At 39.6% G+C, this 26,519-nt stretch overlaps 2 protein-coding genes across 3 annotated transcripts; one reads left to right on the forward strand and one right to left on the reverse strand.

The window, feature by feature from the left end:
* Positions 1-138: 138 nt before the first annotated feature.
* On the reverse strand, positions 139-9,159 carry taf7 (TAF7 RNA polymerase II, TATA box binding protein (TBP)-associated factor). The gene is made up of 12 exons (XM_004073105.5): positions 8,928-9,159; positions 7,870-7,946; positions 7,703-7,781; positions 6,374-6,507; positions 6,055-6,175; positions 5,890-5,948; positions 5,381-5,453; positions 3,510-3,623; positions 2,948-3,142; positions 1,402-1,514; positions 834-893; positions 139-504 (listed from the first exon to the last, which is right to left on the reverse strand). Exons 1-12 carry the CDS (start codon positions 8,944-8,946, stop codon positions 460-462), a joined length of 1,089 nt encoding a protein of 362 aa, XP_004073153.1. The 5' UTR covers positions 8,947-9,159; the 3' UTR covers positions 139-459.
* A 498-nt stretch (positions 9,160-9,657) lies between these two features.
* On the forward strand, positions 9,658-26,210 carry slc9a6a (solute carrier family 9 member A6a). 2 transcript variants are annotated; one of them, XM_078953975.1, is made up of 16 exons: positions 9,658-10,099; positions 12,553-12,752; positions 13,949-14,026; positions 14,131-14,207; positions 14,327-14,439; positions 16,297-16,402; positions 18,595-18,735; positions 18,967-19,073; positions 19,302-19,390; positions 21,534-21,647; positions 21,811-21,922; positions 22,002-22,155; positions 22,682-22,712; positions 22,782-22,867; positions 23,123-23,228; positions 23,359-26,210. In XM_078953975.1, the coding sequence occupies exons 1-16, from the start codon at positions 9,805-9,807 to the stop codon at positions 23,674-23,676; spliced, it is 2,127 nt and encodes a 708-aa protein (XP_078810101.1). In that variant the 5' UTR covers positions 9,658-9,804; the 3' UTR covers positions 23,677-26,210. The 2 variants fall into 2 exon arrangements, with proteins under 2 accessions (XP_078810101.1, XP_078810102.1); XM_078953976.1 differs by having other exon boundaries at positions 23,404-26,210.
* Positions 26,211-26,519: the final 309 nt, after the last annotated feature.

Raw genomic sequence — 26,519 nt, forward strand, 5'->3', positions numbered from 1 at the left:
AGAATAGTTTTGTTATAGTTTGTCATTTAATCAAGTTCTCAGGACTAAATAAATCTGATTGATAGCCCTACAAAACTGGAAAACTTTAGAAAGCTTCTTACATTTTGACAGTCTGCAAACAAATGCATTGAAAGTCCATTACTTGTACTTGTTCCCAAATTTATTCACATAATCAAACACAAATGGTTTAGTTAAGTAACAGTTGGCTGACATTTTGCTTTAGATATAAAAGGACACATAAAAGAGACTTATATTCACTTCAAGGCCAACCTCATTCACTTATGCAACATTTTGCATTACATGTTTTAATTGAATAAAAGGTGAGCTCAGTATTCTGCAGACGTGATGTAGAAAACCATGCAGAATGACACAGCAAGTGAACGAAGAAAGCTGGATATGAAGGTTATCCCCGTTTTGGAGAAGCGGGGTTCAGGATGCCACCAGACTGCCCCCTGCTGGTCATTTCTCAATAAGCGAGTCCAGCTGCTCTTGCAGAGACGCCAACTGTTGGAGCACAAAATACACTCTGTCAGCAAGGACCAGCAGCCTCAGGGTGAAATGATGGAGTAAATGAAGGATGGTTGGGATTGCTGTTCATTTTGATTTGCTGCTTTCATCACATCTACAAACAACGACCCATGAGGAGTGGGTGGAAATCATGCCGTAGTACTGATAACAAATTAAATTTCATGGGATTCAGATTTTTGCTCTTAGGCATGAAAAGTGTTGAGTTCTCTAAAACGGCAGGCACAATGCTATCTGCAATATGTTTAACATTCACGCAAAAAAAGGCCGGAAGCTGTGGGAAGATCAAAGCAAGCTTCTGCTCCTACCTGCTCCATCTCCCGCTCCTCCTGCTGGATGATCTCGTCCAACAGGGCTTGAAAACGGTTCTGAAGGGAGGAGGGAGACAAAAACGGTTTGTGCGAGTCAACAAGCTGAGCCTCATTAAACTGTGAAGGCTGCGCGTCTGCCCGAGCTACTCATGTCACGGCGCTCTCGCTGACAAAAAGGCTGCTTAGGATGCTAGTCAGAGACGGCTGACCTTTCCCGTGCGGCTGTGATAATAACGACCACAGATGAGGCTTTGACGCTCCCCAAACTCCATGAAACACGGGCTCTAAATGTTAACATGAAAGAGGGCTGTGTCTGCTCCTGTTCCACTCATTGTGAAGTCTTTACTAAAGAGCGCTGCACAATTTCATGGCCATGACAAAGGTTGTACAACGAATAGCCGGCAGGCTATTTCCTATACTATCTAAAGCAACAGAAGAGAAAAAAAAAGAACATTTGTTCTGTGTGAGATTTTTGCCTCCCAGCCCAGCCTCAAGTTATTATTTCTACATCTGTTTACCCGCATCTACATCTGTGGCGGTAAAAAAAAAACCTGCTCCTTCGTACTTTGAGGGCCTGGTTGTCCACTTTCTTGGTAAGCTCCTCCTGCTGTTTCTTCCGGACGCGGGTTTCCTGCAGCTTGGCCTTAATGCTGTTAATCTGCACCTGGTACTCCATAACTGCAAAAAAAAACCCCAGAAGTTAAGTTTGAGGGAACAGTCTTGCAGAGGAAAGGTTGGGCCTTTCTTGGTTTTACAGGGACAACGCTAACACAGTAGGATCAACTACAGATTATGACCACAATCAGTAAGAAAAGCATTCCTTAAGACTATAGTAGAGGACAGAAACTTAAGGACACTTCAGAAAAAACTGTGTAGTTCTGGAAGCAGCTCTGCAGGGATGCCAGAGTGTGGCTGACCACTGGTGTCAGTGATTGACGGCTCCACCTATGCAGATAAGGACGCTCTCTGCTGTCAGTCGACCGACTGACCGGCTGAGTCGGAACACGCAGCAGCAGACGGTGAGTTTCGGCTGTCAGTGTTTGGCTGCGTGTGGGCGGGAGCCCTGCGCTTGTGTTTGCTGTTTATTTGACCTAGAAAACTCAGCTCTCATTAAAAGTCCAGACACCTGCCTTAGTTTCTATTTGACCTCTACTTCTGACAAGCATCTGAAGGTGATTTAATTTTACGCTGGAATGCCTTCTGTCCTTAAATCCAAGTCTGTAGGCGTCACCACGACGACAGGAGAAAAAAGGTTTGCCCAGAAAGTCAGCTATTACTGAGAAGTAAAGGATGACAGATTTTGGTTTCTTGTTTTCTGATTTAGCAAAACACCAATATATTGATCTGTGAAAAGAGTTTTAGAGCTTTTGTTGGACATCATCTTGAACCCAGTTGTGTCAAATAAATAAATAATGACACTAAATCCTCTGTGTTTTCACAATTGAATCCCGTGTCACATAAAGTTATTTCCAGCTATGAAAAAAATCACTAATGTTTTTGCTAGTAAGTAGTTGCTAAATTAAGCTGAGTTTGAAACCAGAGTGCTTTGATGCATATATACATCAATAGGTGTCAAGAGGTTGATGACGTCGAGGTCTTTCAAAAAGTTGTATAGACATTTTTGTAGGCATTTTGAAAATAAATATGAATATAATTTCAAAAGTAGAGGGTTGAATGTGACCCCTTGTAAAAGCACTTTCACATGCTTGAATCCTCTTTAGCTAATGTTGCATTGAATTATAACTAAAACAGTTTCCATAAAATTATAGAAGTTATATGCTTTAGCACTGCCCTGAGGTCTGAAAACCGTTTCCCCAGAAACTTTGAGAAAGACAGCAGGTATACTCCAGTCTTTGATGGAAGCAGCTTTAATACTGCCTAACATTGAAGAGGCCATTGTGTCATTTAATGCTGTAAATGTATAACATTCATACAATTACAGAACCTTTATTACGCTTTGCAAAACAGACGTTTCCCAGTTTAAACCCAATCAGTTTTAGATGATACTAAAATGATATATCTCTATTGGCTACATTTTGGGGGGCATTAACATATACCTGTTGCTGGCTGTCTTGGGGTGGGTTTAGTTGCAAACTCGAATGTTTTCTCACCGATTTGGTTGTTTCTGTCATTTTCATTTTGAGCAGAGTCAGACTCGTCCAGTTTGTCCTGCAGTTGCTGCACCAGGTCGTCCTCGTTGTCCATGATATTCAGGTCCTCGTCGTCGTGCCGGTCCCCTTCGTCCTCCTCGTCCTCGCTGGAGCTGCTGATGTCGTTGAAGATCTCCCTCAGCTCATCATGTGGGACTGATGACACAGAAAAAACACCAACAGTGAGACAGTGTTTGGAACACCGGATGTGGACCTCAAACAGCCTGAATTATGCTGTTTTTAGTGTGGTCAACATATTGGAGCTTTGATGACACACAGTCCTTAAACGTATTTGCGGAGTTTATTGGGCCACGCCAAGTTAAGCTTAGCGCAGTCTCTGAATCACACTTTAGATGTATTTTTACAAGAATGAAAGGGATACTAGCAGTGAAATTGCTAACACTTTAGTTTGGGGTGTCCAAAAACCAGAATGAGACACCCAAACCGCTTCTTTGCTGCTTAAAGTGAAGAGACAAAGCCAACCTCTGCACGCTCCGTGATAAACTGATGAATTATTATTTACCAGATGAGCCGTGACCCATCTTGTGTCCTGAAGTCCCAGGCGAAGAGTCCAGGTTGGCCAAACTGCTGTTCTGGTCAGCTTCTTTGGACTCATCCTCTGCTATGACCTCCCACCCTGAAAACTCTGAGTTATGGTCAACATGTTCTTGAAGGTGTTTCTGCCTAAAGCTTTGATTTTTCACATCACCAAAGACTTCTTTAAAGTAAGATTTAAAAGAAAAGACACTAAGACAAAGGAATTGTTCATCTTTTTGGTTTCTGTCTGAATGCATGTCCAAAAACTAAAGACAGTTGAGTTTAGAAGGGTCTGTCTCTATTAACACCTAGCAAGCGGCTAGGAAAGCTCCCCTCCTGAGCTCTTCTTCTGTCAGGCCGCTCAGAGTTTCAGTAAAGCACCAATAGATTTTAACTGGAACGCCTCTTTGTGGCAGACGCTGCAGGTACTGACGCAAGGTGAGCAGGCGAACGTGTAAGTCTTTGGTTACAGTTGCAAATAAAAACTGTTTTACAGTCCTTAAAGGAGAGATTGCACTTGTTCTAGTCATCTTAATAGAAAAGAAACATAACGTGTGTGTCATAGAACCAGCATCACAGCTCTGTTTACATGATGGTCTTTAAGCCCATGTTTATAGCCGATTCATTTATAAGGGGAGTGAAGCGTTTATAACCAGTCTACAGCTATAAAATATCATGAAAATGTCAATTTCTGACTTAATCAGACACAATAAACTTTAAACCCCTTAGTGGGAGAGAACACCAGTATGTACTCTGACTCCACAAACACAGACCTCACGTTAAACGGAGTAGTTACCTACTTCTACAGGTTGATTTAAAGTCTCACTCCGATCTCATCTTTTGATCTTTTTTCAAAGCGTTCTCACAAGTCTTTTAATGTTATTTATAATGTTTTGAGGCAAAATCAAAAAACCTCTGTTGTGTTCTAGAACATAGTTTCTGCAGAGCGACAGGAGTTCATTAGCAATTCACCTCTGTTGGCACGGTCCCACCCAGAATTCTGAGGCGGGACTGTTATGGGCAGAACAGAACTTGGAGGTGGGACTGTTGGCACGGAGTAAGCCCGCCCCCCTATCCCAACATCCATCTAATTCTCCCTTGCTAGCTTACAGCCCCTAAAAACCCCAACATTACTGGAGCAGTGAAAATGGCAAGCCCTATAGGAGCTATCCAGCCGTACAGTTCTGAACCCGATGCAGATCAGACCAGCATCTGCCAAAAGCCACACAGCCAAAAGTGGCTGTTTGCATTTTTAAGCTTCATTTTCTTAAAATGTGTTCTCCATAATTAGAAAAAAGCCACAAGAAATTTTTTAAAAATACAAAAAAAAACTAATTTTTCTTGGAGTGGGTCTCTAAGGTTTATCCACCTTCAGAGAGCCATGTCAAAAATAATCGCCTCATTGGGCAATGCTTTTTTTAATTACAGTTCTTTGCTAATGAGCTTTTCCACTGTTGATAGTTAATTAAAAAAAAAGACTAAATTAGAATTTTCAAAGTCTGATTTTGATAAGAATGAGCAGAAACACAGATGTCAGTTTTCATAATCGAAATACAGAAAAATAGACAAGTAGAGCATCAATAACCATTTCCTCTTTTGGTTTAGAGAAATTAATTAAAAGTGATGGAAGCATAACCATGGTTTAATTTCCCTTTTCCTGGCTATGTCATAAATAATGGGGGAGATGGAGAGATCTGCAACCCACGTGATTGGACGCTGCAAACTTGAGAGATTTTAACATTTAGCAAACCTTTAGACCACAAATATTATTAATTTTTTTTATATTAATGATCAATTATTTCCCAACCTGCTCAACACTCAGGAATCTTTGTTGTTTAAATGACATGAAAAGGATACGGACGCTGACGGCCTCTGCATCCGTGCTCAGCAGCCTTTTCACTTCCTTCTCCACGTCAGGAGACTCGATGTACTGCAGACGAAACAGGGGGAGATGGAATTGAGTTCCTTTCCCAGCCACAAACACACACAGACACAGTGGGCACAAAGGTAGCAGCTGGCCAAAAGCCAGGAAGCACATTAGCGATTAAAACCAGAAGGACCAAATCAATATGGCTCAGCTCTGCACCTTCAGGAAGATCCATTCTGAAGGCAAAGTCTGGCTCAGGCTCGCTCACTTTCACTTTGATCACAGCAATAATGAAATAGCCTTTTTTTTTTTGCATACCTTTGGGGGAAACTAAGAAGGAAAAGGCTTTATTTATATGTAAATTCTGGATTTACTTGCACCAGTATCTGCTTTCTAAAACATGTTGTGGGAAACAGAAACAGATCATCAAACAAGATGCTGGAGAGGCTGGATGGGAAATTGGAAGGCTGTGCAGCAGAGAGATGGAAAATGTCAGGACCTTCTTTTTGGCAGTTTTGCGAAATCTTCTCTTGCGTGTGTTCTTCAGAGGACAGGTGACTGCAGACCAAGAAAACCACAACAGGAGTCACAATTAGCTAATGCGTGAACATTTCCACACAAACAGCTTCTAAAGGTTCTGAGAGGAGACGCTTTCTCTGCTTACTGCCGTGATTCCAGATGAATTTCTTATCCTTGTCCTTGTCTTTCTTCTTGCTCTTAGGATCGGTACCAGTTGGCTCCTCCAAAGGAGGGTAGAGGTCTCCATCTAGTGTGCAAACCAGCATCTAACACACAGTGAGAAAAAGAAAAGAATCAGATGAAAAATGATTGGACAAAAACAACAAAAACAAAACATTAGTTTTGTTTGCATGTTTTAATTACATAGAATAGCCTAAAATTGTAATACAGCTCCAAGATCTTTATTGCAATTTTCCCTTTTATATGATGTGTGAGACTGAATTTGTCTGGTCCCAGTGTTTTACCTGGCAGATGTCTGCAGTCTTGTAAAACGTCTTCTTGTCTACAGTCTTGAGAGACTCGATCATACAAGGCAGATCCACCAGTTTGCAGGCCAGAGGAACCCGATCGACTCGGACTATTCCATGACGGCCGTCAGCTGAGACGGGAGGAGAACAACAAACGTCACGGTGATGCGGCAGCTGTTACCAGCTCTGTCACAGGACAGCACATGCTAACTCAATGGAAAGAGACTATACAAAGCAAACAATATCCACTCATTTTGTCCTGATTACAAATCTTCAATGAAATGCTTAAGTTCAACGGCTCTTAAATAAAAAGCTCAAGTACTGCTTCTCTGTTCACACTTTACCTTCAAATGTGTTTTAAGTCTAAAATTTTTGATCTAGTCTAAGTGGAGAAACAAGGAAAATGGGTAAAAAAAAATGGATATATACATATATATATATATAAATAAATAAACACACACATATATACATAACAATGTTTTTGACATTTTAATGCTGCTCAGTTATCTGCACTTTCCCTTTGTTTATTTTCTTTACAATATTCTTTTTCTTATTTTTTAGAATTTGGGAAATGCACTGGATTTGCATTTAGCATTTGAAATACACCCAGATGAGTCTGAAAACTTTCTGCTAAAATACCTCAGCAGTATTCTTTTTGTTTTCCTTTCTAAACATACAAAAATGCCTCTGTTCTCTTGGTTTTATTCCTAATTTTGCAGCCATCTTTTCAGTTACTAGCATTTCTTCTCTTCTGAACAAAAAGTTCTGCTTTCCTGTACTCTCTTCAGCCATGAAGTATAAATACAAATAGATATAGGTATACTCTCCTATCTGTAGATAAATGATGCATGCACATATCCTATTCTAAGTTTACATCATGTAGAGTCTTTGTGTTTGCAGAATCAGGACATTTAAAGTTTTTAATACTTTGCAGAAACACAGGAAACCAGCAGAAATGTCACAAGGACTGAATGACAAAGAGTAACTGTTACTTGAAGTTATGGCTTAGCTTCTTCAGTTTTATCTTTCTGCCCTTGTCTTTCTGTTACAGCAAAATTGAGAAAGGCCCATACGTTTGATTCATGGATTTAAAAAATGTTCTACAACAGCTAAAGCTTCAAAAATGAGGAAAACATCTGATTACAAAATAAAAATATTAGTAAACCCAGAATTATTAAATACATAAAAGGATCAAATAAGTCTTTTTGTTGTCCATTAGCTCCAACAACTTGGTGATGGAGAAATAAATAATACATATTCGGAGAAACGATCTTATAAGCCTGTATGCTGAAACCCAGGTCACATCACACTCATGAGACGGCTTACGGTGCAATTCAATGGTGAGTCTGTCTTTCATGTTCATGCTGCTCGACTGTGCAATCCTTCTGACCGTCGAGGCATACTCCTGAAAAAAAGTTTCAAACATGACGTTAAAAAAAAGAAAAGATAAAAAAGAAACATGTTAATCTTTGCCATCTACTATTAAGTCCTACCGGAGGAAGCCTCAGAATAAACTGACTCTCCAACTCATAGGGAGCGTCTTCTTTACTCTTGGAGCCAACCTTCCCAACTGAAATCAGAAGACATTACATGATAAAAGGTGGATGAACTTCCTTCTGGACATTTTATGACATCATCGCCCCTCAAGGTGCCTTTCTTTGTACTGATTGTTGTTTTAAAGTTGAGTAAAAGCTTCATGCATTTTGCAATCAATGCTAAGCTAGTTTATAATCTGAATGACATTCTGGTTGACCTTCCAGAACAACTTTAACTTGAACATAATGAAATACTTAGGTATCAATTTGGTTGGATAAGAAAATAGATTTGATATAATAATAATAATAATAATAATAATAATAATAAGAAGAAGAAGAAGAAGAAGAAGAAGAAGAAGAAGAAGAAGAAGAAGAAGAAGAAGAAGAAGAAGAAGAAGAAGAAGAAGAAGAAGAAGAAGAAGAAGAAGGTTGTTGCGTTTATTTACAATTATAAAAGCTTTACATGCACAATGCTAAATATTTGTTCCATTTCACACAGTTTAAATAACATTTTCTGGATAATTTTACACTAAAGATTTATTTGTAAAATATTATTTTTGTTGCCCAGAAAATCTAAAGACGTACTGACAACGTAAACATTCACACACATTTAACTTAAGTAAACATTATTTATTATCAACAAACCCAAACTAATGCAGACTTAGACGTTTACATTTACACGTCTAAGTATTTAAAATAAATGGTAGGTCGACAAAACAATTAACATTTTTGATTTATTAAACAAAAGTATAAGAGACTAAACGTTTTTAAATATTGAATTGTAAATACTAGAGACAAATAACGTGACAAAACAACGAACGTCTAGCTAAAATAACACTATCAATCTTCTTATTGACTACTTAGAAAAAAGCAAGCACCTAAACTTGCTTCTCTACAGCGACTTTACTTATTTTTACACATAAGTAGATGTAACCTGTAACAGGCATGACTACAGTCATTAGTAAAAGACCATTACAAATAGTTAGCATAACATGCTAACACGTGAAGCTAAATACCTTTAATTTTAGCTGTCATCTTCAGTTTAGTAATCTGGGCGGAGTAGGTTTGGGAAATTCTAAGAAACCATTAAGGGGAAAAAGCAAAGAGTTTGCGAAGATATTCCGATAAAAATAAAAAAGCGAAAACAGTTTAGCATAATAAAGCTAGTGTAGCTAGCGCCTAAACCCCAGACACAACGAAGAAAACAGCTGTTGCGTTCAGGTACATCTCGGACTTTATGGTGCCCATTTTAAAACAAAACGTAAAACAATTTAGACAAATAAATGAAATATCTTAAAGAAATATTTCACACTAGTTAAAAAAAAACATTATAAGTAAATGTATTTGTGAACTAGCTAATGTTTTGAATAAACAGAGACACAGCTTTATTTTCAAGTAGCACTGTATCTATAAATGATTGTTTTTAATCAATTGTAACTTGAGTAACACTTTTTATATGCTGTTTTTATGCCTAAAAATAATGAATCTTCTCAGAAAAAAACGTTTAAGCCTTTTTTGTTGTCTCCTTGTCAAAGTTACTTAGGGTAAAGATTTTTGAAATAGTTGTTGCAGGGTAAAAAAATCGTAAAAACCAATTCTACAGATCATAACTTCAAAATATTTCTAAGTATACAATAAAAAAAAATTACGTGGATAATTTTGACAATGATAAGACTCAAACATATTACCTGAAAAATAGAACGTTTTAGCGGGGCTTTTATTTTGAAGGAAGATTTTGAAACTGTCAATCTGAGCCGTTTTCACTTCCGGGTCAGTGTCGGTTTCTCAATTGCTGTCGTTCTGCTGTCAATTCACACTTCCCCGTGAATTTTACTTGTCCAAAATTCTTTTTAAACTCAGCGACTTTGCAACTTCTACCGTCCAAAAGCCAACATGGTGTTCAAAGTAACTGTCCACGTGTCCTGGAAGACCACACGGACGCTGTGGTTGGTCATGCTTGTCAGCCTGTGTGTGTCCATCACTGTTTGCCGAGCATCATCCCCTCAGGAAGAGGACAGTGCCATGGAGAACATCGTTACGGAAAAAAAGGCAGAGGAGAGCCACAGACAGGACAGCGTGGATTTGCTGATCTTCATCCTGCTCCTCACCCTCACCATCCTAACCATCTGGCTGTTCAAGCACCGGCGGTTCAGATTTCTGCACGAAACGGGGTTGGCGATGATTTACGGTGAGATGCACCGGGGAGCCGTCGGTCAGATCAAATCAGCCCTGACTCATAGTCGTCATCATTCTTCACATCCACTGTGAGCTGTGACACAGCTGTTTAACACGCAGTCAGGAAAATAAAGGCCTCCTGTGCTCCTCGTGCCAAATCCAGCATAGAAATGAAGACTGATGATAGTTTGCCTGCTTCAGAGGTCCTTTTACTTCTGTAACAAACGCCAAACAGTTTGAGTAAAACACGGAAATGTGGGATGCTAAGGAAAAAATTGGGAAAGCAGTCCTTTGACTTTACTTCTAAAGGTGGTGGAGGAGGCATCTACACTTTTACTATTGCACTCTACTCAAAACATTGTAAACAAACAGCAGGGAACATGTTGTTGCAATTCTCTGCAACTGTTGCCAAAAAAATATAGTTGCAGATTCATCTTTGTTTTTTGTTGATTGTGTTTTGTGTTTCCTTCTCTGAATTCCTGTGATCAGATGGTTGCATCAGAAAAGTCTGTTAAACACATTGAAAGCATATTTCAAACCTAAACGAGTGAGAGGAAAATAATTCAAATCAGATTTTGTTTGACAGATGCCCTAGGTTTGTGTGTTGAAGCCTGGCTCAAATCCCAGCTGGGTCCTTTCTGAGTAGTTTCATGCTCTCCTTGTGCATGCTTGGCTTCATAACATGCTTTATAAGTTAATGCCTCTAAATTGCCCCTTCATGTGAATGTGTGTCTTTGTGGCCCAGCTGTGGACTGACATGCTGTCCCCACGTTCACACAAAAGAAGCTAGGATAGGCTCCAGCAACCCCACCACCCCAAAAAGGGTTAAACAGGTTTAGAGGTGGGTCTAGCATTGTATCCAACATTAGTTTGTTGTACCTAACTACTAATAGAAAAAAGACCTGTTAGCAGCTCTGGATAAAAAAACCCAGCTAAATGTTCTTTTCCTGTCAGCTTTTTCCTTCAGGGGTCGCTTCCTCCATCTAACCTTGTCTGCTGCATCCTTGTCTGTCAGCTGTAGACTCAGCATCATTCTACCTCTAACACTTAAAAAAATAAAAACGAAAAACCATCTATTCACATATTATTGTTTTGATCAGTAAAATGTTCCAGCAAGCAGCATTCTGGCCTGGCTGAGTTCTAGACCATTCTAATGTCGCATCTTGAAGAGTTGAAACATTATCCAAAATCTGTTGTTTCTTCTTGTTTCAGCTTGTAATACTAAAGCTTTAGCAATCTTTCAGTTTCAATTTTATAAGTCATGCACTTTTTGTACAATAAGGTGTAAATACATATGTTAAAAGAATAAAAAATAATTAAAAACAGTTAATCTACCCTATAACCTACTTTAAATGCTACCAACTTTACAGTACCAAACTTCAACATTTTCACTTTCTGTAATTAGATTCAGTCTCTGATTAAATTCATAGACTTGAGGTCCAAAAATTATTATTCATGGAGGTTAAACAAAGTAGAGGAAATCTAACTCTAGAGGACCAAAAAAAAAAAAAAATCAAGCCCAAATTATGATCCCTCCCCCACCGTGCATGGCAGCTTGTACTGCATGTCTGTGCTGACATGTTTTCACTTCTGTCTAATGAGGCACTTCATTCTAAAACGTCTAAGCTAGTCTGTTGTTCTATCTTGGCAACCTGGCTGTACTGCCATGCTCTCCTGTATAGTTTTTTGTAAAGAAATGTACACAAATGTGTCCATCAGTGTCCAGATCCTTAACTCTGTTTTTTCCATAAAGAATTAGAATTTCCTACCTTTGTGTTTGTTGTCAGAATCTATGATATACTTTGGTTTATGCAGTTTCCATAAATGTGAAAGTTTGAAGCCTGTTTATTATGTTAAGGGGCAAAGTTCCATTCAGCTGATTACAATTCCACCTCAAATTATGCTGGTTTTGTTGCTGCTGCAGAGCCTGTTGGATTTTTGGGGATGTTGCCTTAGGAAAGCATAAAAATAGCTTTATTCGTTTGATTTTAAAATAATAATAATTCAAACTCTGGGAGCTTGTAATTTAGTTTATACTCACTGAAAGCTTTTTCCTCTTTATTTGTCTTTGGTATATATAAAATTCAGAGGGTTTTTGGATTCTGGTGCTCTATTTATTTTGGTATGTGTATTTATATATTCATATACGTGTGACGGTATCCTGGTTTTCTTTTGTCTTTTTATTTTCATTTCTTCTTAGAATATGGACCTAGTTTTGTCAGAATACGTTAAAGTGGTACCCCTCTGTTTCCGTAACATCTTGTCATTTGGCTTTAGGGTTGTTTTTCTAATATGTGTCTGACATGTTTGTTTTAGGTCAGTGAGTAATAGGAGAAAAGCCTGGACTGCATTAGCTCACCAAAAAAAATCAGTTTGCCACCAAAACCTCATCATTTAAAGAGCTGCAGTGTTGATTTTCTCTTTCATTTCCTTCTCTTCGCTGTTTGTTGACTTTCCTTTCCTCAGGTTTAATCGTTGGCGTAATCTTGCGCTACGCCATCCATCTTCCCCGGGATGTCAGCAACGTCTCCAAGAGTTGCTACGTCAACGCCAGCCCCCCGACTCTGCTGATCAACGTCAGCGGCAAATTCTATGAGTACACTTTGAAGGGAGAGATCAGTGCCAACGAGGTGAAAGACGTTCAGGACAATGAGATGCTGCGCAAGGTACTCTGACGCCGCTCAAACTTCTCCATTTTTGGACCGACTGGGACCAAAAAGTATCAGGATCTAGTGTCACTTTACTTTCATCTTCATTTTCATTTTGTAACTTGAAAAGAATCTATCGGATCAGAACCGGATTACAGAAACTATGTAAAACTATAAAATGAATTAACACAATAGGGGTGGGATTATAAAAGCTCACTTGTCCCACTCCTTTGAAACAATAAATGAAGGTCTACTTGACTTAGTTAATGATCACTTTAAGCAAATGTGACTTAAGTGTCTTTTTTGTTAGTTTTATTTTCAGTTTTTTTAATGTATGCATTTCATCATTTCAGTAATGAGTTCGATAAATCTGTTTAAATTCTTTATTGCTTTGACTACAATTCTTGAAATCAATCAATCAATCAACAGCTGAACACAAACTGTCTCCAGACTCTAGAACTCTGTCCCACAACTAAATATGTCCATCCCTGGTGGCTGAAATGAACGATGAGTTACAGCCTCAAATCCAACAAATCTGATCGATCAGTACGACACAAACAAGCCAACGGAAACAGTAGCAGCGCTTCACGTGTTCAGATTTTCTTGGAATGCAGCTAAAGCGGTCTTTCTCTTTTTCTTTTATTGGCCTTCTGTCTTCTTAGATGCTCTGGTAACTCTGTTAGCACCAGGTTAGAAGTCTGCACCCAACCGGGCAGAACTGTTTGACACCTGCAGGTTTATGTCCTTCAGAATGCTGCAGATGGCATCTTTCTGATCCGACTTCAGTCCTTTATGGAAACAGAGACATTTTCAGACAAGTTAGAGGAATTATTCCCACTCCATTCGTGTTTTGATCTATTTCAAAAGCGTTCCCAGTGGCCTTTTATGATTATGCCTGTTATAGCCAAAGTCATCAAACCTTTGTTGTTTTCTAGGACACGGTTTCTGCAGAGCAGCAGTAGTTCATTAGAAAGTCAACTAACTAATTTGGGGGCGGGACTGTTGGCTCAGAGCAACGCCGCCCCAACTTCCCATCTGCTACACTCTCCGGCTAGTTTACATAATGATTTCTTTTTTTGTAAAAGTAAATCGTAAAAGTGAAATATATCCAACACTAGAGACCTTCGGCTCTCATCTGTTTGCTCCGCTGTTGGAAAGGACAAGTTAAAAAAAAAACAATAATAATAATAGTTTTGTTTTTTTCGTTCTCACAGGTCACCTTTGACCCTGAAGTGTTCTTCAACATTCTGCTGCCCCCCATCATCTTTCATGCTGGATACAGCTTAAAGAGGGTACACAACAAAACGAGTCGTGTTTGCAGCTAAAGTGAAATCATTTTTATACGACACTTCTGTGTAGACCGTTGATCTGAGAATCTTTCGGTTTTGCCTTTCAGAGACATTTTTTCCGGAACATGGGGTCCATCTTAGCTTTTGCATTTCTGGGGACGGTTATTTCCTGTTTCTTTATCGGGTAAGATTATTGTTAAAATGGCTGTCTTTTTGCTGTCTTTTTATTCTAGTTCTGCCCACATGAACCTCACATTTTTTCTGTTTATGAATGTTCAGAGAGGTTGTTTTATCCTCTGACAGGTTGCTGATGTACGGATGTGTCACGCTGATGAAGCAGGTGGGACAGCTTCACGGAGACTTCTTCTTCACCGATTGCTTATTCTTTGGAGCTATTGTCTCTGCCACCGACCCAGGTAATTGTGAACGTCCTCATGCTATAACTACTTCTAGATTTCATCTTTAATAGATCTTTCAAATGTACATTTTATCAGAGAAACCTCACTCTACTACTAAACTTTCAAAATGACGGTACAGCGTTCCCTGCGTCTTATTAAACTGTCTGAACTGACATGAAGAAAAAATGCGGTCAAAATGATCTCAAAGGTGTCTGAATTTATTACAAATGAAAAAACGGCCTTTCAGAACATTCTGCAGAAATGCTATTTAATTTGAAACCACAAACATATGCACTCCAGCTTTAACAAGATCAGCTAAGGAATCTGGCAAGATTCTTGATCCTGAACCTTTCTCATAAATGTTTGATTTAGAAAACAAAGAACCTGCAGACCTTTGATGGAAAAGCAACACTAAGTATAGATCATTCATCAGACCGATGATAATTGAAAAAAGACTTTCTCACCTCAGTGTTTTTAGGGCTGAAGTGCTTTTTTGCAAAATGAGGAGGAAGTTAAGTTAGATGTTTGGTATCATTGTTGAGTGACAGTTCCCTCTAGGTCGACCAGCAAGGTCTCTTTCTCCTGCACATAGTCTCTGCAGATCCTTTCAAAAGCTTACAGATAAACTAAATATCATTTACCTAAAATAAGGGCCTTGAAAAGCATTAAATCGTCCTAAATTCGGAACAAGCAGGTCATTATTTTTTTAAATCTATTTTTAATATTCTCTTAATGACACCAAAATCATGAAAAGATTGTAAGACATATTAAGGCCACACTCTGATCCTACATCAAGTATCACCAGCTTGCTAATGTGTTTAGTCTGTGGCAGGCCTTCTGAGCTTCAAATCCAGATCGGACTGTTTTTAGCCTCGCTGGCAAAAGAGGAAGTGTAACTTTTTTACAATTCAAAAATGTGCACTTATAAACTAGTTTCCATCGTTTGGGCTTCCTCGCTGAAGTAACGCCTTTTCAAAAGAGCTTACCAATTACCCAGTGTGAACAAAATCTCTTACTAGTTAACAGGTGTTGCACATAATGGGATTTTCTAGTCTTTCCACATTTTCCCTTTAAACGTGGATGATAAATACAGTATTCCCCCCATATTCATGGGGGTTAGGGACCGGAGACAGAATCTGTGAATTCGGAGAACCACCCCCCACCTCCCCACTACCACTCCTGAACATTTCCGATGCTTTGTGAAACATTTATTAAAGAACATTGGAATATTTCTCAACATAAAAGTTTTTTGATAATTACGCCTGTTCTCCGCGATGATCTTCCTCAGCGTATCAGGATATTTTCCGGCTGTTTCTGAGTCAGCTGATGCCATTTCTCCATGCAGGGGCACACACTTCGGTGATAGTGATTTAGGAACCAGTGGATCCAGCTCTTGGAGGCCGATGACAACAACATAAAATTGTGTTTTTGGTCTTTTTTTGCATGTTCTTATTGCATTTTTCTGATGATTGAAGACTTAGATAAAGAAAATCAGATATTCATTCATTCAAATCATTGTAAATCAGGAGCAGATAAAAAAGTGCCATTTGAATAAGAGCTTATCTGTGATGTAGAAAATACCCTGGGAGAACCACAAACTCTCTGCTTCGCTCCACTCCTCAACGGGAAGGGGGGCGGGGTTGCTCCATGCCAACGGACAGCCATCAATGTTACAAAAAGGAATTAGCAGAGATAAAATCTGTGAGCCTTAAGGCATCCTTCAAACATGCATTAATACAACATGTATTAAATGCTTCTACTTCCTTTCATTCTAACATTTAACTTTCTAATATTTACCAAAATAGTCCCGTTTTTGTCAAGTCATGTTGATGATTTTGACAGCTTTGTAGTAATGGAAGCTTGTGTGTTTTCTAGTGACAGTCCTGGCTATCTTCAATGAGCTGCACGTGGATGCAGACCTGTACGCGTTACTGTTTGGAGAGAGCGTGCTCAACGACGCTGTAGCTGTCGTTCTGTCTTCGTAAGTCATTTTCTGTTTCATATGGAGCTGTACAGAAATATTATGAGCTGTGAAGTTTTTTTCTGAGTGAAGAATACTAAAAAAGGCAGGTGAAGCTTTTTTTTTTTCTTCTTTTATTTGATTGTTAGCTGAGCTTATATTAATTTTACTTTAAAATGTTTTCTATGGTTTTTTGTTTTTTTTGCATGGGACCTCTGCAAAGTCTACATCATTGTAAAATAAGTTGCCAAACATGTAAAGGGGATTCGGGTCTTGCATAGTGGCGTTAAGCAGCCTGCTGAGTGCTTGCTGTTGCTGTGCCCTGGGAAAAACATGACAAATCACAGACTATTGGTCTTTTGACTCCGTCTAGGGATGCGAATCATTGCATCATTTATCGATTGGTGTTTTTTTTTCTGCTCCCTTGGAAGTGCCTTTGATGAAGGGAAGCCAGTTAGGGATCACATCAACACATTTCTCTTCTGGCTGAAGACTAGAAGGCCGAGGAGGCGGCACAAAGCCTGGGCTCCTCAACCACTAAATGCCTGCTGATTTGTTCAGCCGGTGTTTGTGTGGGGGAGGTGGAGGCGGACGAGGATTGAATGCCGAATGAGAAGAAACCCGATTTCAGACACACTTGGTTCAGGTGGCATCAGAATCCCCTGCATAAACACAGATGTTAGCTATTTTTCTTTTATCACAAATTACCGCAAATCGCTTTAACAAAAATACTCTCTTCTATTTCAGAAATATACAAGTTTTTAGGAAGTATGCAGGTGTCGACCTCTCAGCGCATTTCACGTGAATGCTATATAACATTTTTAAGTTTGCTATTAAGCTCCATACATCTTTTGTTGTTGTTGATCTGACTCATCCAGAGCTTTTTTATTTCCTACTTTCCATTCCAGTTGCTCCTTGCAGGAGCTGCAACAGGCTGTTCACTTCCTCTGATATCAACCAGCTTCCTCAGGAAAACCGACGCCTGCTCCCACAATAAAAGATATTATTTACCACGAAGACATATAGAGTTGAACCATTTTGTTTTATTCATAGTCATAGTGTCATTGTTTTTAGAAAATGTAAAAACATGGTTAAAGGACGACTTGTGGGTTCAGAGCTGAAGGGGAAGGTGAATGTTGAATTAGACACAGCATGATATTCCCTGGTAGATTCAGGCACGGAATGAGGTGTTGCCACTCCGTCAGCAGTGTTTTCATGCATCTTTGCCTTTTTGCACATGATCTATATTTGAGTTCACATACAGCAGATCTGAAGATGAGATAAATCTGACCTCCTTCTTCAAACTTTAAAGCTCCCGGTATTCTGGTCCTCAGGACTCAGTGACCTGCATGCTTTCCATTCTACTCAGCTTTAACACAGCTGGCTTTAATGACTGTCATTGGGAAGTCCCTCCAAAGGTTGATGATGCGCTAAATCACGCATGTTTGAGCGGAGCAGCATAGAACACAGTGCGCCACTGAGGACCAGGGTTGCAGAACACTGCCTTAAAAGGACAAGTTAAAACATTTGGAGATCAAACTAAACAGATAATTGGGATGTGGCCTGAAACGGACAAAGTCTCAGTTTGTCTGATAAACCAAGATCTGAACTGAAAGGCAGACGCATTGTTACACCTGTCAGTCCACACCACCAGCTCTTAGTCATGACTGTAAGTAGCTGTAGAAATATCCTCATGAATGTGGGGAAGACTTTAGATATTTGGAAGAGGAAAGTCAAACCTGATCACAATGATCCTTATGGGGTGGGGGCGTGTGGTCAGTGTGCCCTTTGGATGCCCCTCAGTAAGAAGGTTTAGGAAATATCCCACCGGGAGCAAATAAAAGAAACGTGGATTTCTCTAAAGAGCTAGAGGTTAGACGGAGGTCTGGGACTCAGTCACAGAGAGGACGTTTTTCTAATTTCATTCAAGAACTTTGAACTGCAGTTATTTATTCAACAGGATTTGCACAGCACATCTTAAACACACCAAAATGTCAACCATTTCAGTAAAGTCTAGGACTGTGTTGGTTGCTATTTTGATGAAGCCTTTGCTGCAATACATATCTATAGCAACCAAAGCTTACGCTTAATGCTAACCAACACCGAGGGATCATCTGTCACGGGTAATGTCTAATTAAGGAGGGATTTCCTGTTTGCAAGGATCATTTTTGCATATTCCATGAGTATTTAATGTTTGCACTTTGTTACATCAGGTCTATTGTAGCATACCAGCCACAAGGAGACAACAGCCACACCTTTGAGGCCACGGCCCTGCTGAAGTCTTTCGGAATGTTCCTGGGAGTTTTTAGCGGCTCCTTCGCACTCGGCGTGGCCACCGGAGTCTTCACAGCCCTCATATCTTTTCACTTTTATCTTGTATTTAAATATTGGATGTTTTTCAGTTTGATCTAACTGTGCACTGCTTCTAGTTTTACTTCACTTGAGAGAATTATTGAGGAAAATTATCCATAAATTGAGATAAAAAGAAAATATAGACAGATAATAATGTAAAATATTGAAACAGTTTTCAGTGAAGCAGCTAAGGTTTGAAAAAGAAACCAACTGAGCCTTAACTGTTGGCTGTACGTAACTAAATTCACCAAGCTGAGGGATTTCCAGCTGCTGGAGACGGCGCTCTTCTTCCTTATGTCGTGGAGCACCTTCCTGTTGGCTGAGGCTTGTGGCTTCACAGGTAACACTCGCACACTTCCACAGGTTCAAGATGGCTGAAGTGCGCTGTTGTACACGGTCTTATCAGAAAAAACCTCAAACAAAGCTGGAGACGTCATCAAGTCTTTCCCTGAAAACAGGAAGAATGTTTCTGCAAGCGTTAGTCAAGTAAAACGAATTTGTCTTTGTCATAAATCAAGATAAACAGCAGTGCTTGATTTTGTGTGTGTCTGCTGTGTTCTTTCCGCAGGTGTGGTGTCAGTGCTGTTCTGTGGAATCACTCAGGCCCACTACACCTACAACAACCTGTCTGCAGAGTCTCAGGACAGGACCAAGCAGGTGCGACTGCAGCCGCCATGCTTCCTCTTTTCACTTTTAGATTCCATAGTCCTTTAAGTTACATTTCATCCGACTTCAGAACCTGCTAAATCCCTTTTGAGGTCGCGGGGTTGCTGTTGCCTATTCCAGCCACTGTTAAGTGAAGGCGGCATACACCCTGACCAGGTTGCTAGTCTGTTGCAGGGCCATTTAAAGACCAACTAGAAGGAGCTGCATTTCCAGAAGAAATGCAGGGTTGAATGCTGTACTGCTGAATGAAAGCTGAATTTGCTGAAGAAATGGCTGAACTGTTGAAAATTTTAAGAACACAAAATGGCTGCCAAACCGTCACCATCCCATAATAATTTAAAAACGTATTTTGTAGTCCAAAGCTTTGTGAGCATTTTAACGTTTGAATGGTGTCTCTAGCTAAAAGTATGTTGAAGTTATTATGGTTGAAAGAAGCAAAGGTTTTCAAGGATTCCCCATGTATTTTAATGGAGCAAAAAATCTTGGAAAACCTGAAATATTTTGAAAAGTTCAAGGACCAAAAATCATGGCAGGAATAAGCTGAAAGAGCTGAACATTGTAATAGTTGAAAGGTTCAAATTGGTGAAAATTGAAGGAGTTTTAAATCGTCCTACATTTTGGCACAAAAAGCCGCCAAACTGTAGGTAGTGTCGCCATCCCATAATGATTTCATAACTTATGTTGAAGTACAAAGCCTTGTGATCATTTCAATGTTTGAACGGTGTCTTCAGCTAAAAGTATGTTGAAGTTATAATGGTTGAAAGAAGCAAAGGTTTTCAAGGTGTGCCCAATGGAGCAAAAATCCTGGAATATTATTAAAAGTTCAAGGATTTGAAAAAACAAAATTCATAGCTGGAATAAGCTGAAAGAGCTGAGCATTTTAATAGTTCAATGGTTAAAATAGGTGAAAAATTGTAGAAGGAGTTAAACGGCAAAAAACAGCGGGAGATACTATAATAAAGAAAGAAATAAAGAGAAACAGGAAAACGAAGGGTTGAATGCTTTACCGCTTTACAGCATTCAACCAATTAACCTATGAAGGATGTTTTTGGACTGTGGGAGGAAGACAGAGTGCCCGGAAAAACCTATGCTTACATTGGAAGAACATGCAAACTCCACTCAAGAAGGAACCCAGCCAGGATTCAAGCCAGAGCCTTCTTGTTGTGAGCCAAGGGTGTTAACCACTACACCACTTTGCAGTCCCCTTTAAGATATAGAAAACACAAAAAGAGGTTAGACAGGTGTCAGAGAGCCACTGTAGTAATACAGAGCCCTGAGAGAGTGCATGTTAAGCTGAGCGTTAACTACACAGCGAATACGAGGCGTTGACTGCCCCGAAGGAAACATCAGTGTAGACATCCAGAACAAAGAACATCGAAATGTTGCTTCAAGCTGGTCTGTGGAATTTTTGGATAACTTAATGAGTAGAAACCGGCCAGAGCAGGAAAACAAACCACTGTGAAGAAATAAAGATCACTGCAGCATAAGTGGTGGAAAAACAAAGAATCCAGGATCAGGCTGCAAACAATTTTGCCCTGTTTATGTCAAGAAGAAAGAGGAAAGAAAAGAGACAAAATCTAATATTTTTAGTAAAGAATAAAGGGACCACACACACACAAGTTCAAAGTCAAAGGTTTGGAAACTGGGCTAGATAATCTAATCTTAGCCTGGGAGAAAAGTAAGTATAATTTCTGTAGTACCTGGGAATATTTAGGTTATGAAAACATTTAAATGGAGACATTTAGTAAGATTATTTGAATAGATTATTTTTTCATTTACACTGTTGGGGGTAAATGAAAATATAAAATAAACTGTCACATGACTGATACTTGAAGTTTCAGGTTATTCTGTAGAAAATCATTTGCTATGATTATGATCAAGAAATAAACAATAGGAGCTTTCACCTCCTTTTCAGTAAACAGGAACTAGAGCTAATCTTTTCCTGTAACGCGGAAACATTCAACTGTTTCTAAATGTCTTACTGTTTACTAAAATGCTTTGTTCCCCCCTCTGTTTCTCTTTTTTTTCCCAGTAATCTGTTTTCTCATATTTGCACTGAAAGCTGCTCTCTCTCTCTCTCTCTCTCTCTCTCTCTCTCTCTCTCTCTCTCTCTCTCTCTCTCTCTTCTATTTAGCTCTTTGAACTGTTGAATTTCCTGGCAGAGAACTTCATTTTCTCCTACATGGGTCTGACCTTGTTCACCTTCCAGAACCACGTTTTTAATCCGATGTTCATTGTTGGAGCCTTTGTATCTTTTTTTCTTTCTGATTTCTATTACATTGTCATTAAAATACATAAATATCCATGGCCACCTGCTAGCATTTAGTCTAGCAGGGCGGTACATGAGCATCGTGGAGTTCCGAAGGTTCTGCATGGCGTTCTTGTGTTTCCTTAACCCCACTGCCACACAGCTGGCGGTGTTCCTGGGAAGAGCTGCTAACATATATCCCCTCTCACTGCTTCTCAATCTGGGACGACGCTACAAGATTAGATCGAACTTCCAGCACATGATGATGTTTGCAGGTGAGTGACGGTCGGATGGGCATCTTCATCACACTTGTGGATCTTGTGTCTATGTGACTCTTCCTCTGTGCTTTCGTAGGTCTGAGAGGCGCCATGACGTTCGCCTTGTCCATCAGGGACACGGCCACATACGCCCGTCGGATGATGTTTTCCACAACTCTTCTCGTTGTCTTCTTCACTGTTTGGATTTGTGGCGGTGGTACCATGCAGATGCTGTCCTGCCAGCGTATACGGTGTGGAACATCACTGAACTGCATCAAGCTCTCTTCTGGGGGATGTTTGGGGGATGCATTTGAATTTGTCTGCCACCTATGTTGAGGACAAATCATTTTTCTGTTATTTGTTTTTAACTTTTCTCTCAGTTTTTCAAAGGAAGTGTTAGGATAGAAGGCTAGTAAGTTGCAAAACAAAACTGTGAAATAGAAAAAAAAGTTTAAAAAAATTAGTCAGTAAATTTTGGGCTTCCACAGTTTTGATGTCAGGAAGAGTTTTTGAATGAATGCATCCTCCATTAAGAGTTTTTAATAAACTGTAAAATATTTAGCAGGTTTTATCTCAAATATGAATGTTTATTTCAGTTTTAAAACAATACATTTTTCAGTAAGGATTGGAAACAATTCTAATATTTTAACTTCAAGTCCCTAAGAAGCAATAATGTGTCCTTGCTGTGATTTTATAAAATAAGTCTTCAAAATGACAATCTGCCCTTTACAAAAATACCTGATTTTATTCTTTTTATGTTGTCTTTTTTTTTGACAGAGTTGGGGTTGACTCTGATCAGGATAACTCTGTGAGTATTCAAACATACAGTGCAGCACTGTTAAAAAGATAAATACTTCACATAATTTTCTGGATTCAGATGAGTTTCACTGATGGATCAGAGAGGAGAAGCACCAAACAAGAAAGTGCCTGGCTCTTCAGAATTTGGTACAACTTTGACCACAAGTATCCTTTAAACACAAAGACTTACCATTTTACTATTATTTTTGTTGATTAATTATTATCAAACAAGGATTTTAGTGTAAAACGGCCTTCTTGACACTTAAGCAATTGTGGGATTTAGAGTATTGCAGTTCCCATTATGTGACAGTAGGGGGAGCCCCATTTTTTGTCCAACTTTCATCACTTTTTCAGCTGTTTCTAATATTTTTAGAGCCTCTTTTTCTGTGCAGTGTCTACTTTAACTGATCCCTTCTCCAGTTACCTGAAGCCCATCCTGACTCACAGCGGCCCACCCCTCACAGCGACCCTGCCTCCCTGCTGTGGCCCCCTCGCCCGCTTCCTCACCAGCCCACAAGCCTATGAGGTCAGCTGTTTTAGTCTGAGCTGTGCTGTTTAAGGATTGATATCAGAGGATGGGAAACATCATTCTGGTTATTTAGAATGCACATGTGCTCAGTTTTAATCTCCTCTGGTTTGTATTTCCTTCTTAACAGTTGTTGTTGGACTCACAAATCACATCCCGGTTATCTTTCCCCCAGAATGAGGGCCAGCTGAAGGATGACGACTCTGACCTCATCCTGACGGATGGTGACATCAACTTGACCTACGGTGACATAACGGTCAGTACCGACGCCTCAGGTTCCCACACCAGCAGCGGCCTAGGCTACACCGGCGCTGCCACCTCCGATGACTTGGACAGAGAGTTGGCGTACAGCGATCACGAGCTGGTGATGAGGGGCACTCGTCTGGTGCTGCCTATGGACGACTCCGAACCGCCATTTACAGACTCCTACCACAATTTACGGATGTAACAGCACAGACCCAAACGTTCCCCCAACTGCAACTGACCCGAGCCTCTGGAAGGAACGATCAGAACCCACTTTCCAACTTTCCCTCATCTGTTTCGGATCACTTTGCCTCGCTCCTTCTTTGCTTTGATCCAATGCATTTTCCCTCTTTTTTTTGGCCAAATCATTCTCTCTACCTCATCTCCGTCTGCTCATTTCCACTCCTCTTTAGTTCCTGCCATTGCTGGATTGCAGCAACATTTATTTGACAGTTTTACACATCTCAGCACGTTGTGTGTAAAAGCAAGTATGGTTCACTAGATCAGTTGGTGTATAGAATATCCCAAGAGAATTATATTGTATGCATGCAGCCGATGCTTGTCGTCGTTTTTTTTAACTTGAGATTTATGATTTTTTTTTTCTGTCTGATCTTGAATGTTGCTGCTTTTTCTCTGTGCGTCAGAGGCAAGCTGGCCCTGTGATCAACCTTTCTGTACATTTGATTACAAACAAGTGCCTGGGAACTGTAGTTTTTAGCATGGTGACCCTACGACTGGATTTGGGAGGCAGAGCCACTTCAGGATGGGGCCGTCGTTTGGTCTCCCTTTGTAGAAAAAAGCAAAAAGATAAATCACTGTGTACTAGGTGACAAAATACCGGTTGGGTGTTTTCGGTTGTTGTTATTCACTCGTGAACAGTGTCTAACGATGCGATGGCCCTGATCGTGCCGTTTACTGGCGGTGAGCTGCGGATCTGTGACCTCAGACTGTAACAGAGAAAGAATTCCCACCTCCTTTTTAGATGCAGGCAGAGGCGCTCACAGCAGATGTTGGAGCCCCCGCTGTGAAAACCAGATCCAGATGAGCTGATTTGAGAAAACCTGGTGCCATTTCCCTCCACTGTTTTATAAAAACCAAACCCTCTTGACCTCACAGTTTTGAAATCTTCATAAATCCCAGTTTGAATCTGTTTTTGGCTGGATCAGCATGTTTGACATCGTCTGTGCTTTAACACTTTTTGCCATATTTTCTCATGAACTTTGAAGAAACACCAGTAGTTAGCTGGGTTTGAAACAAATAGACCTGATTATAGGTACTTAGGAAGAACAAAAGTGATTTATTTTCATATGATCTTCTAAAGAGTTTTGTACCTGTTAAGAAAACGTTTGTCAAGTTATTATTTTTATTATTTATGAGTTCTAGCTCTTTTTTGGACTATTTGCCTAATTACATGGTATGATTAATCTTTAAAATTTGTAAACAGTCGTCTAAAACCCCAGACAAGAATATGAATAGGTCCATCTGGGAAGTAGAGAAGTATATTTATGAGATATTATGCTTATAAATGTAACTTTAACATTTAGTCTTTCAGAAAAAAATGGGTAGCAGGCAGATCTTTTATGTGCGTTAAAATATTTCATTCATGAGCTGCAGCTCCAGCCTTTCCAAAAGGAGATCATTTAGATGATATGAGCAGATATTTGAACAGGCTCCGTGGCAGGCTGCCTTTCTGAGAACAATTCTCTTACATGTCATGCTGGATTTGTTATTTATTTTTTTTATTTTTTTTGACTGTGCCATACAGAGCAAGGTATGATGGGTAACTGGGGCTTGAAAGATGAGGCTCTACCAAAAGAGTTGTTGAAAAGGTTTGTTTGTGTTAAAGCTTTCGTGAGCTGTTTTGGCCGCTGAGTTCAGCTGCCGCTGACGAAGCGTGTTCAACAGGAAGCGTTGATAGGACGTCTCCATGGCCACTCTGTTGTTTGGGTGCAGGCCAGGAAACTTTAAGTGTGTAGCTGAGCACAACAGGGTTGTTGTTTTCTTTAAGACTTTTTTCAGCCCAAAACAAAAAAGTGAGGACCGGAAAAATATTCTAGATCGGGCTTGATTAAAAAAGAAAATGGTAATAGTTGTTTGTGGAAGGAAGAGCAGGCCTGTAGATATGGCTTTTCTTTTCATAGTTATCTTCTGCTGTGCAGGAATCTTTCCTTTTATTTTTGTTTCCACATTATTCATGATTGTCCTCAGTTCTGCAGCCTATTTTTTAAAGAGTTACTATAAATTATAATTTGCACTCATTTTTGGTTCTCTGTATTTCCAAACATTTATGTTTTGTACCGTGCGCTCTTGCAGGTTCTTGAAAAATTGATGTGTGTTAAAAAAAAATCCTTTCATCCTGTTAAGTGCTTTGTATTGTTTGCAACTTGTCACCGTTTGAACGCTAAGATGGTAAAACAGGTCCTGAGAGAAGTGTCTAAATGACACACAGAGTAAGGTAAACCCTGCAAAAGCTGAACTTCGTCTTGGTGTTTGCTGACCAAAGAGGCCTGCGGTCCTCCTCCTCTATCTTTATACTCTCCAAGCTCCCCTTCATGTGAAGATGTGTGTTCTAAAGCCTGCAGGCATAGACGTGGCTGTAAATACACGTGTGTGTGTCTGAACACTCTTATTTGTTACAGGTACTGTTTACATATGTGTAAATATGCTCTCACCTGTTCATTTGCGTGCAACATTAAATGAACTAAAGCTTGTGCTCTTGATTAAAGCATCTTTATTCTGCCTGCTTGTTTTTTAATGGGGTATCTGGATTGAGTTAGAAAGAACCGGAGGAGCCTAGAGCATCCTTTCATCTGAGTTGTAATAATTCTAATACAAAGATTCTCTTTATAAAGTAAAACATAGAGAAGGATTCTGAATCTCTGAAGCTTTAAAATGTTGAAGATCTCTTCTTTAACCTGTGTGATCACATTCAGAGTAAGATTCAATGTCAGAATACCCATGATGCAACCATTAGCAGATTACAACAAATGGGAAATGCTGTATACCTATATAGCACTTTCCTACCTACTCGGAAAGCCCAAAAAGCTT

This window comes from Oryzias latipes, chromosome 10, assembly GCF_053564925.1.
Source record: "Oryzias latipes strain Hd-rR chromosome 10, Olatipes_Hd-rR_3.1".
Lineage (NCBI taxonomy): Eukaryota > Metazoa > Chordata > Actinopteri > Beloniformes > Adrianichthyidae > Oryzias > Oryzias latipes.

What these genes read in the sequence shown, in the direction of transcription:
- taf7 (XM_004073105.5), bottom strand. An exon ending in AGACTGCAGACATCTGCCAG is followed by an intron (nt 6,176 to 6,373) that starts GTAAAACACTGG and finishes ACTGTGTGTTAG; the next exon opens with ATGCTGGTTTGCACACTAGA. An exon ending in AGGAGCGGGAGATGGAGCAG is followed by an intron (nt 505 to 833) that starts GTAGGAGCAGAA and finishes GTGCTCCAACAG; the next exon opens with TTGGCGTCTCTGCAAGAGCA.
- slc9a6a (XM_078953975.1), top strand. Translation starts at nt 9,805, where the DNA reads ATGGTGTTCAAAGTAACTGTCCACGTGTCCTGGAAGACCACACGGACG. An exon ending in TGTTCATTGTTGGAGCCTTT is followed by an intron (nt 21,648 to 21,810) that starts GTATCTTTTTTT and finishes ACTGCCACACAG; the next exon opens with CTGGCGGTGTTCCTGGGAAG. An exon ending in ACTCTGATCAGGATAACTCT is followed by an intron (nt 22,713 to 22,781) that starts GTGAGTATTCAA and finishes TTCTGGATTCAG; the next exon opens with ATGAGTTTCACTGATGGATC.